The 12,074-nt window shown below is 38.7% G+C and overlaps 1 protein-coding gene across 1 annotated transcript in view; it reads right to left on the bottom strand.

Moving 5' to 3' along the window:
- Positions 1–12,074, bottom strand: part of b3gat2 (beta-1,3-glucuronyltransferase 2 (glucuronosyltransferase S)) — a 49,789-nt gene that overhangs the window by 29,075 nt on the left and 8,640 nt on the right. The window contains exon 2 of the mRNA XM_077582745.1: positions 10,075–10,935. Within this exon, the coding sequence (XP_077438871.1) occupies positions 10,075–10,587 (513 nt within the window). The 5' untranslated portion in view covers positions 10,588–10,935. The remainder of the gene's footprint in view (positions 1–10,074; positions 10,936–12,074) is intronic.

The following is a 12,074-nucleotide window of genomic DNA, read 5'->3' as shown; positions in this document are numbered from 1 at the left end:
AAATAAAACAAAAATATAACTCTCTTTTGAAGTCTTACTTGACAAGTGAAAAAACAATGTTCTAAATCAGGGGTATCCAACTTGAGATCAAACCCACACCATGCCCACAGCTCTGGTTTGGGAGTGCAGAGTATTCCCAATGAGCTAAGCTTGATGAGCCTAGCCTATCTGGAAAGACAAGTGAAAAAACAATGTTCTAAATCAGGGGTATCCAACTTGAGATCAAACCCACACCATGCCCACAGCTCTGGTTTGGGAGTGCAGAGTATTCCCAATGAGCTAAGCTTGATGAGCCTAGCCTATCTGGAAACATTTGTGTGACAGCAGCAGTAACTAATAGTGGAATCAAATCAGAGAATGCCGTAAAAATCTGACATATTTTCCTCAATGTCACTTTCATTGTCAAAAAGAGGTTAAAACAACCCCGTTGATGTAAAATGTTTGTGAAAGGGCATCAAGAGAAAAGCTTTCGCATCGGTTAACTATCAATGATTCCTGTGCTATTCCATTTATTGTTATAGTTTGAACAAGGCCACAAAGCTTTTTGAATATGATAAAATTGTATGTTACATTGACCTAAATCCGGAATCCCCCAAAACAACCAGACCAAATGTCTGTAAAATGTTATTTATGATAGTTTGTTTCACAGTCTAGGGTCAAATTGACAGAAAGAGCACCATTGCAATAAAAACACTATCAAGTCAATTTTATGTCTCAGTTTTCCCCGTAAAATTGGGAAAAGTCATAAAATATCAAGCAAAAAAAAAAAAAGGCTATTGTATAATTAGAGATGTTAAAAACTGAATGGGATCAAACTGACCCCACAGATGGAAGGGTTAAAACTGTCACATTTTATAGAGTCTTTAAACAATGTTGCTATTGAATAAAAAAGCCAGTATCAATCTAAGCTTCTAGTGTTCATAGTGGGGCTTGAGAAACAAAATGATAAATCAAGAGAGCTCGTAGCATAGTTAAATTGCCAGATCAGGAAAAAAAACGCCCTTGCAAATGAGCATGGAGCTGATACATAACACCTTTTTTACATTTACATTGGCCCTTAAAAGCCTTCTGCCTTCCTGTCACCATCCTCTCATCTCCATTCTTATTCGACCGCCCGCCTCACAAGGGATGATTTTCGCCAGCGAGGTTCGTCTCCTTTCCACTTCGCTTCTCTGACATTACCACCCCGCTTTCATTTCTCCCACTACACTATGTAATTATGATAATTGCTCATAGGGACTTGGGAAAATTGAATTTCTCATATGCCGCTGGTTCCTTGATCCCAACAGTTTCTCTTTGTGTCTTATTTTAATCATAAAAGACTGGTCAAGGCCAGGTCTTGGATTTCTCTGCCTGTACACTTAATCTGTGTCAAAGTACTAACTAACTTGTTTAAGCAAATAAAATTGTAATGTTTCAAAGAAAAATATTATAATAATTACTATTATTATTGTTGTAATTTTGGCTATTATTAAAAATACTAGTGGTATCAAACATCCTTCATACAGTTGTGTAATGATAATAATAATAATAATAATTATTATTATTATTGTTGTAATTTCTGCTATTTATTTATTATTAAAAGTACTAGTGATATCAACCATCCTTTATACAGTTTACAGTTGTGTTTGAATGAGCACAACCGTAAATGTACGAAACCAAAATGTCACTTAATGAGACAAAAATGCTATGAATCGTCACCAAAATTCACATGAACATCATTACTCATGTCAACTTCAACCTCTAAAAATATCAAAACTATTGCCAAAGTATTTTGGATTTTATGGACATTAAGCCTTTTTTCTTACCATACAGCGCTTTCATAAATTTGCATAACCTCAGGGTACTCCCTCGGCTGGGAACTGGATTCGAACCTTCAACCTCGGAACTGTGTGTGTGTGCATGTAAACTCGGACTGCACAAAGAAGTGTGGGGGGAAAAAATTGAGAGGCTATCTAATGCCAGTGGCACTACTGACGCGTACATAAAAATTTAATGACTGACATGCTGCAAACTCAGCATTTTTCAAGTGAAAAAAGGCAACAAGCAATAATTCTAGCAACTTTTTTTTATTCTTCGTCTTTGGCAGATCATTCTATTTTTTTTAAATCAGATTTGATTAATACACGTTTTAATCAGATGACAATGATAACACCTTAGAACCTCCATTCTACATTAGGTGTCCCAAGTCTCATCTCCACTTAGTATATTCACCACCATAGGCTACCTGCTCCCGAAAATAAGCAACGTGTGCTGTGAAGCTGTCTGGGCTTAGTGGAGTTAAATTATTCAAAAAAGGTCTGACGAAAGTCTCGCCTAGATGACAGGCTTCTGCAGCTGCATCAAACGTTTTTTTTTTTTTTTTGCTATGCTGCCGTCAGCTTAAAGCCGCTCCGTTCCCACATTCAGCTTTTCAGGAACAAGGGAGGGAAGCACCCACAACCATCCACGTCTTCGATGCACTGACTGTTTGAAAGGAGACTTAAATGGCAAACACGCGCAAGTGGCTACAAACGGTCATCACCATTGTTACCCAAAAATACTGTCATGTGAGTGGTAAACGCTATCAGAAAAACTTTCTATATTCACTCATTTTGTAGTGTTCTTTTGAGCAATCATAATTCATCCTCCATGTGTCGCCATGTCAGTCTAATCTTCCCAAGGCCCTTCAGAATCAGTAGTGCTTTCCGATATTAACTATAGAATTTGAGGCACTAGCTACCAGTTAGCTTATGCGCTAACCAAGGCTACTTTCACTGACAGATGGGGCATCGGGCATTCCAACTACTTATATACCTACCATATAACCCCCCCCCCCATTTCTTTTGAGCAATCATAATTCATCCTCCATGTGTCGCCATGTCAGTCTAATCTTCCCAAGGCCCTTCAGAATCAGTAGTGCTTTCCGATATTAACTATAGAATTTGAGGCACTAGCTACCAGTTAGCTTATGCGCTAACCAAGGCTACTTTCACTGACAGATGGGGCATCGGGCATTCCAACTACTTATATACCTACCATATAACCCCCCCCCCCATTTCTTTTGAGCAATCATAATTCATCCTCCATGTGTCGCCATGTCAGTCTAATCTTCCCAAGGCCCTTCAGAATCAGTAGTGCTTTCCGATATTAACTATAGAATTTGAGGCACTAGCTACCAGTTAGCTTATGCGCTAACCAAGGCTACTTTCACTGACAGATGGGGCATCGGGCATTCCAACTACTTATATACCTACCATATACACCCCCCCTCATATTTAACTGCCAAGCAAGCGTTATGCTACAACTTTTTTTGTAACCGTCAACATGCACTCTTGTCCACTGCTTAGGAAAAGTCAAGTGCATTTTACCTGTAACCAACCATGGACAGTCGAGTAACCTGTAGTTTATTTGTGGTTGATCTGTTTCGAATGTTCAAATGGTCTGTCAATTTTGACAACTTTTGAGGATTTAATGTACTTCACTGAGGCGTCGGGGGTAGCTTAAAAAAAAAAGAAGAAAATCTTACATTGATGCTGTTTGCGAAAACGACATATCATGTGGGAAGTTTTAAATGCCAAAATAACATGAAAGATTGACATTTATTTAGCCTTTTCTCCACCACCGCAGAGTTTGTCTCTACTTGCCTCACTGTCATTCCATAACAAATTTAACATTCTCCTACTGTTATATTATTAAAACAATGCATTCCATAAAAAAAGTGTAATAAACAAGAATAACGTGTCTGGCGAGAAGTGACGAGACAAAATAACGTTAAAAAAAAAATTTTCTCCTCCCCAAGTTCTGACAGTGTTCATTTCTGTCTTTTTATTTGGCAGGAAGTATTTGGTAGTAATATAACAGTGAACATTGCCTTGATGTTTATCATACAGTTGTTTATTTAACCCTATAAAGACTAAAGGTGCACTTTGTTTCATAGTTTGGCTGGCATGGTGACTTATACTCAGGTGCGACTTTTATAAACTGCATTTTTTTAAAATATTGTATTAGAGCTTGGACTGGCACCCAAAATTCCCGAATTGTGTTGATTTCCATTTGGTGGTGCATTACCGGTAATGAAAGTAAAAGAATAAATTGGACTATAAGAAGAAGAAAGAAGTATGTTTTGTCCTTGTATCCAGATAGCTCAATCTTTGTCTTGTCCAACCAGAAATATTTAGCTCAGAAGACATTTTTGGCTTATCCATGGTCAGCTGCAAATGTCAGTCGGGCTCGAGGGTGTTGATTTTGAAGCAGGGACTTCCTCAGCCAACGGCGATTCAAAGCTTACTGGCTTGTCACTGAACATCCAATTTCCTTTCATTTGAGGCTCACACTTTCCAGATCTGACTCTCCTTTGTCCAGCTCTTAAACTGAAGAAAGAATACTATTTTCATGCTGAAGTCAAGTAGACTGTCAGAAACTCAAAATTTAAACACGATCCACATAAAAGTGTTCCAAATGTCAGACATTCCTTTCTTTTCTTTGGTCCTTCCTCGGATCTCCTGACGGCCTCACGACTCTGGCTGGAAGTGTTCGGTTTAAGGTGAACGGTATGGGATTTTTTAATAGGTTTTAGGTGAACTAATGAATACACACACACTCGCACGCACACACGCACATACACATACAATTTTTTTTTTAAAATAATTTAAAAAATAATTTAACTCTTTGACTGCCAAAAACGTTAAATAACGTTTAGTAAAATCCTATGGAGGAGTGCCAAAGACGTTAAAATACGTTTTTTCAAAACAGAGGTGAAACTAACCATTTTCTATTGTTGATTACTGAAAAACGGAATAAGGTAGAAACAAACTTTTTTTTCTGATGAAAGATGAGAGTCCAATCTTTCATTTGGTAGTATGTGTGTTTCCATAGTCCAAACACATAATTTTCTGTGGACCTTGAAAGATCAGTCAAAAATGCTTAAATCGGCTCGCACCCAAGGCATCCCTTTTCTGAAAACGTCTGGCAGTCAAAGAGCTAAAAAAAGAGAGCAACGATGATGACATGTCAAATCGGTAAAATTACCGAATGAACAATACTGAGTTCTCTTTAAAAAAAAAGGAAAAAATAAAAATAAACAAAATGTCAATCATGTAAAGGACTGACCAAAAATACAACACCTACGAGAAATTTAGAGTGTTTTTTAAATGCTGGAGTAAGCAAACTGCACACAGTATTAGGCTGAAGACTCGCATGTATGACTTTCCATTAGCAAACATGCATTTTTGACTTCCCATTGTTTCCTGAGAGACTTAAGAACATATAATGAGCATAATAAAGCATGCAAAACAATGACCTTGCCAACAACATCCACTAGCTGAAAATTACACCTCTTTACTCTTGTCCCAATGCAAATTGCCTTTCCACCTGATTTGTCTCCAGTCAGAGAGTGAGGAACCTTGTTAAACATTTGCTACCTACCAATGTTTTTTTTTTTCCATAAGAGGGAAGAAGGGGTTGTTTGTAACACATTTAGCTCATTATTCTGCTGTAGTCTCTTAGGGCATAACAGACCGGGCAGTCTCTTTTATGTGTAATCAACAACAAAGCGGAGTAGTGGTCAGGGTAGAGTCAGTAGTGAGATGAATTTTGTCCTCGCCAGGGTTTCTATATAATTGGCCAACTGCACATTCATTCAGTATAAAAAGCTACTGATCAAAATTATGCTATATAATTGGCCTGCGGCGAAACAAAAACAATAGAAAGATTTATGTTTCACAGTAGGTACTGTCACTTTTGTAACTCTAAATATAAAGATGTGAGTAGGGAGGGAGGGGGGGGGGGGACTCCAGTTTTATCTCATGTGTCTAAAGGACGTTTTGTCAAATGACGGAATCAAATCTCATCAGTCCCAAATTATTTCAGTGACCACGGGAAAATACCATCAATTTCTTCCACGTGTCTACAGAGGAAGGGGAAGGGGGGTTATAGGTAAATAAATAGAAAAGTAAACAAGCTCAAAGACTTCATATGAAATTAATGTGTTTTAAAAAAGTATGTGCAAATCTGTATGCAATCACAGAAGTATTTCAACCCTAACTTAAGATTTATGTGGTTTTTTTACATGACAAATTCCCATTTATTTTATTTTTGTATAATTTTAACACAAACCTACCATATATGATATATATTTATTAGTCTAATAAAACCTATTCATTTGAAATGCATAATCCTTAGGTTTATGTATTTAGTGTTAATAAAGTACAATTACTTTAAATTAATAATATTGTGAGTATTTATTTAAAATACATAGATTGTTTGAATTGCATAATAATCAGGTTACCTAGACAGGATAAATATACTGCTATATGAAAAACACTTACTGTATGTTTTTATTTTTATTTTTATTTTTTTTTATTATTATTATTATTCTCTCAAATAGCATTTAATTTCTAGTCCAAATCTTCTTCTATGTGTTAAACTATTTCTGTCATCATCCAGCCCAGAGCCTGCTGTGGTCCGCTCCAGGTTATTCCTGCTGCATGACAGCCCATTGTCTCTCTATGACAGACCATTACTGGCACAGCAGTGCTGCTAATGAAATAGGGAGCAAGTGAGAGGGAGGACACGCTTCTATCAGAACCAATAAAACAGATGCTCTTTTAGAGAACTCCAGCGGCACATTCAACATTAAGCACACCCGACTCTAGGTTGGCAAACGCTGAGTGTGGATTTGGTTTTAGTACACTTCCAAACTGTAGGGGAAGCCTAGAGAAATGAAACATGTACATAACAGAACAACATTGGCAATTTGTTGCCACTGAAAGTACCATGTGCATCCAGTCATGTATTTCATAAGCACTTAACCTGTTCAGGGTGGCTTAGAATTGGCATATGTGACCAAAATATTGTACAAAATGCAAAGTATTAAGGCTGGGCGAGTACCGATACCAGGGCTGATACCTGGCCTTATTTCAAGATATCGGTACTCGCAACGTAGCCGCTCTCTTGTGGCCTTTTTACAATCAGGATCTAAAAATGGCCAGTTTCATGCCATTTTAAAGTGGAAGTTAACCTTAAACATTTCTTGACAATATGTTCGATTTGACCTCACTAGTGTAAACATGACATTCTGATTAATATTACATTTGTGGAATATGAGCTATGAAACAAAATCCAGCCGTTTTTACCCATCTCAGGGGGCGGCCATTTTGCCACTTACTGTCGACTGAAGATGACATCACAGTTGCTCAGGTCGCAGCTCAGCTTCAGAAAACAGGTGAGCCGTCATTGGTCATTACGTAGGCCCTCCCTGAGCAACTGTGATGTCATCTTCAGCCGACACCAAGAGGCAAAATGGCCGTCCCCTGATATGGATAAAAATGGCTGGATTTTGCTGCCTCACTCAAACGCAAGATTAATCAGAATACCATATTTAGACCAGTGGGGCTGCACAGAACATAATATTGTCAAAAAAAAAAATAAAAAAATAAATGGGGGTGGGGGTTGACTTTCCCTTTAAGGGAAAATGCTATATTGGGATATAAAGGTCTTTATTTATTTTATTTTATTTTATTTTATTTTTTATTTTCTGCCATTGTTTTTGTTGTTTTTATGTAGCAAAAGTATTATTGGTATTGGTACTTGGTATCGGTGGCTACTCAAGATTTGCCTACTTGTAAAGGTATCAGTCTGAAAAAAAGTATGATGATTATCCCTAGTAAATGTACCTTTACAGACTTTATACGTGTAGTGGAAGACTTTTAATGTAACACATCCATGTGATTGTTTCCATCACTTAGTGGGCAAGGATTAACCTTAACCCATAATAAGTACAACATTTTTCAAAAAATATCAACTACTCTATTGAACTAAAAAGGCTGCAATAAGCAATAAAGTCTTCATCATGGCTCTCTATGTAGAATTTGGCATGTGTGCTCCCAAAATCATGTCAGTGAGGTTAAGTGAAGACGGTGAAATGTGGATGTGACGGTGAGCGATCCACCGAGCAGGGACACTTGCCAGTTCCACAAGATAAACAGATGGATGGATGAAAAATGCAGGTGAGACCAGCTTTATCTTTCAAGATCACTGCCACCCTTTGACACTCGCAAGCTGCTGCAGCTGAACCGATTGCAATCCTGACTATTAATTCTGTGAGGGTATGTGGGTCTGATAGGAATGAACTGGTAAGAACAACCAAAGCACAAGCTGCAAACCCGTGCGCTTGTTTAATCTTCATCGCAGCATTCACATAACTCTGGTTTTTCTCGTAGGTGCATATCCGTATCATTTAATATGACAGACTTAGGAGCATAATGCATGGGTTTAATAAAGGCTTCCCTGGTGAAATACGGTGTCAGCCTCCCTGGGGAAATCAGGGCCCCCGTCAACATATAAACTGGTTCTCCCTGTATTTCTTTCAATTTTTCCCATTTTGGGAATACCTTCAAATGACTTTTCTCTGCAGTCACATCCTGGCACAGGTTCAATCACGTCCTTCATCCTTACAGTGTTGATGCTGTAACTAAACAGCTTAACTCGTGTTGTTGTATCATCATCAGTCCCATGTTAACTCATTCACTGCCAACTATTTCTATTAGTTTAACATTTTTTTCCCACTCTTGCTAACAAGAGTATGAAAATCTAGATTTTTTTTTATTGTACATTCAGAACAGATGTAAAATTTGTGATTAATTACAATTTAAAAAAATAATAATCGCCTGATGCCCCTAGTTTAAAAAAAAAAAATTAAAAATAAGGGGCGTCAGATGATTAAAATTTGTATTCGTAATTAATCGCATGACTTCAATAGTTGACTTACGATTAATCGCAAATTTTATATCTGTTATAAATGTACAATAAAAAAAAAATCTAGGTTTTCATAAAAAATTTAATGAATTGAAAAAAAAAAGTTAAACTAACAGAAATAGTTTACATGAATTTTTGACGTCTATAATCGTCAATGGCAATGAATGAGTTAATATACCTATTGGATTTGAAGTAATATGCCTATTTCTATTATACCCTTTTGTGCTACTTTACTATTTGAAAAACTAAACATGCTTTACATTACATACAGTAATGCTTGACAAACAAAATGAGTAAGGAATTCGTATTCTTTTTCATTTTCTTATGCTTACTGATGTCGGTACTATAGCAGCAACCAAGGCTAGCCCAATTCAGTGTCACTCCCAATCCCGGATAAATAGGGAGGGCTGGAATGAGGAAGGGCATCTGTCAGTAAGACCAATGCCAACATTTATATGGAAATGAGCTTTAAGCATCTGAAGAAGGCGAATTTAAAACGGTGCTATATGGAAGAGCATGAAAGAGGAAGTTTATATTGTGTAGAGATTTTACAAAAATTCATAGAGCGTTCCTTTTGGGGGATTTCAAGCACCAGCAAAAACCTTGAACCCTGAATCGCTTCTATTATATATTATGCTCGGTGGCAGCTCTGTCTGCGGGAGTCTGTTGTACGCAACTACGCTTTTTATATTTTCACGCAACTAACTTGTGGTTCCTGGCAACGACTTCAACACCACACTACTCAAGATGCCCAGTGCTTTTCCCAAGTCAGGAAAGGGATCCGCCATCCAGTGTAAAAACAAAAATCATGTCAGTTAAAACACCTTAACGTGCCAATGACCCATCCGCCCTCCGCCATCTTTAAAAAAAAACAAAAAAAAACGGGGGATGCACGTCGCCACCCTGGCTATGTGCCTGAACATGTTTTATACGTCGTTTGAAAGCTGAGTTTCTGGAGATTTGAACGCAGGCTTGGCGAGCACTTAAGTCAGACATTCATAGATGAAAAAAAAAAAAAGATGCAACTCATCTGACCTTTCTGGCCTCCAACTTTAGTTGCCAGTAAATTCTTGTAAATTATGTAGAATACAAGAAATGCTTGTAAACTAGATTTACAGTGAATATCTGTAAAAGTAAACCTAGTAAGTATCTGTCATTTGTATATAGTACTTGTAAAAAAAAATAAAAAATACAGTTATGTACTGAGATTTTACAAGAATTAGCTGCTGTAAACTCTACAGTCAATTCGTTACAGTGTATTAACACAGCTCAAATGAGTGCAAAACCAGCCCAATGAATATCTATTATTCAGTGATGAGAATGGGAAAAGGGGGTTACCTCTTGAAACAGCTCCAGGCTGTAAGTGTTGTCATCGTCCGCAAAGTAGACCACCCCAGCGTCCCGGCGTGTCCGATGTTGCCTGAGCCACCCCAGGGCCAAGTTTCTCTGCTCGGTGGCACGAGGCATCCCGGGGCGCTTGAACCTGCGCGGCGTGAAGACGTGCAAGTGCGTGTAAGGCACCCCGCACCGAGCCAAGAAGCGGCTCACCAGATCCGTGCGCACCGTGGAGTCCTCCACCACGACCCAGTGGAACTGGGGGACCTGGCGGAAAGCGTTGGCCAGCCGGGTCAGCTCGGCTTTCTGCACCGGTCGCGTGTAAGTGGGAGTGATGGCGTAGATGACCGGCAGGTACAAATGGAGCCCCGGCTTTTGGGCCGCGTGCTGCGTCCTGCTGCGCGGAACGCCGATCGGAGTCCAGGTCGTTCTTTTGCTGTCGATATCGATCATGATGATGACTATTAGAACCCAAGGCAGCAGGATGAATAATCGGCTGAAGAACGCTGATTTCATGGCGAAGTTACCGAGCTTGCACTCTTGCTACTCACTTCAATCGCGACCCTCTCGCTCTCTCTCTCTTTTTTTTTTTTAATTAAAAGATCATGTTAATATTGATACTCGTTCTTTCTGTGCCATGTAGAAATACCAACATCGCTCCGGGCAGTCCCGTTTCCCCGAAGTCACTCTCCTTCCCTCTCACAATGTGCTCCGTGTCGTCCGGTCCACTTCCAGCTGACTCTCACGAGAAGCCCACATGTCTTAGAATCCTCCGTCCGCCATACCGTGCCTCTCGCGGGGCAAAAATAAATCCCAAGAGATCGGTCCCTATACACCACTCGCCGCCTTAGCTGAGAAGCATCACTTGGAGAGGACATGAGGATAATAAGGCAGGATGGGGAGGAGCAGGTGCAGTGGAGGAGGAGGAGGAAGAGAGAGAGAGAGAGAGAGAGAGAGAGAGAAACGGATATAAAATTAATGCAGGTTTTACATATGTTGTTATAACAATTATGTAAATAGGGTTTTAATTTTTTTTATTTTTTTTTATTTATAATAATGCACTCTGAATGTTTCGTGTTCGCAATTAACTACACATTTTATGATCAAACGGTGCAGAATCCAAGTCATTCTACAGGGCTCAGATTTTTCATCCTGCTAATGTTTGAATTTTTTCAATGTTAATAACACTCTACACATTAGTGCATCTTCACTATATGATGTCTCTGAAATCTTTCACAACCCATGATCCACCCCAGAGGCAAAAACAAAAAAAAAAGCACAGGAAAACAATTGCACACAATGAGATCTGATACTCAGTTTGTAAAAAAAAATAAAAAATATTCATGAAAGATAACCAACATATCGGTGTCCACATGATTCTGTAGTGACTCAAATAGTGACAATAGATTTTTGTAACCGTGCCTTTAACCATATCCTCGCCAGAGTGGAATGAATTCCTCACTTCATGAGTTTCGATGTGTACGTCATGTGTTGTGTAACATCTTTTTGGAATAGTTTTAGAAGTACTGTGTATAAACTTGTAGGCCTACTCCACATTCAATTAAATGTCATTACGCATCCGTGCAATCCACAGAGGAGGCACTTAAACTTGACGTTCAGCAGGATCACTAATCTAGGGTGTAGTTCGATACCTTAAATAGCCTAAATCAACCCCCCCCCCCCCCCCGATTTTCCAGGAAACACAAATAATTAAATCACTTGCATCATGAGATGATGATTAAGACAAAAAAAAAGCACAATAAATGACTTAAGCAATTATTTCAAGAGGTTGACGATTTGTTTTCGATTTGCTTTATTGCCGTAACGTTGCATGGCGGAGCTTTTCCACGGTTTGCTGGTATTTTACACCCCAGCCAAGAAGCTAATCATTGATAGTCAACGACGTGCACACAACACTGATCAAGAGATTTGTAATGAGGAAAACATGTGCACATCAGGTCAGGGTGCCCCACTTAGCTGTATTTCGAGACACAATTTAAATG

The sequence above is a fragment of the Vanacampus margaritifer genome, chromosome 12 (assembly GCF_051991255.1).
Source record: "Vanacampus margaritifer isolate UIUO_Vmar chromosome 12, RoL_Vmar_1.0, whole genome shotgun sequence".
In the NCBI taxonomy this organism is placed as follows: domain Eukaryota; kingdom Metazoa; phylum Chordata; class Actinopteri; order Syngnathiformes; family Syngnathidae; genus Vanacampus; species Vanacampus margaritifer.
This window is presented reverse-complemented; position numbering and strand designations above follow the sequence as displayed.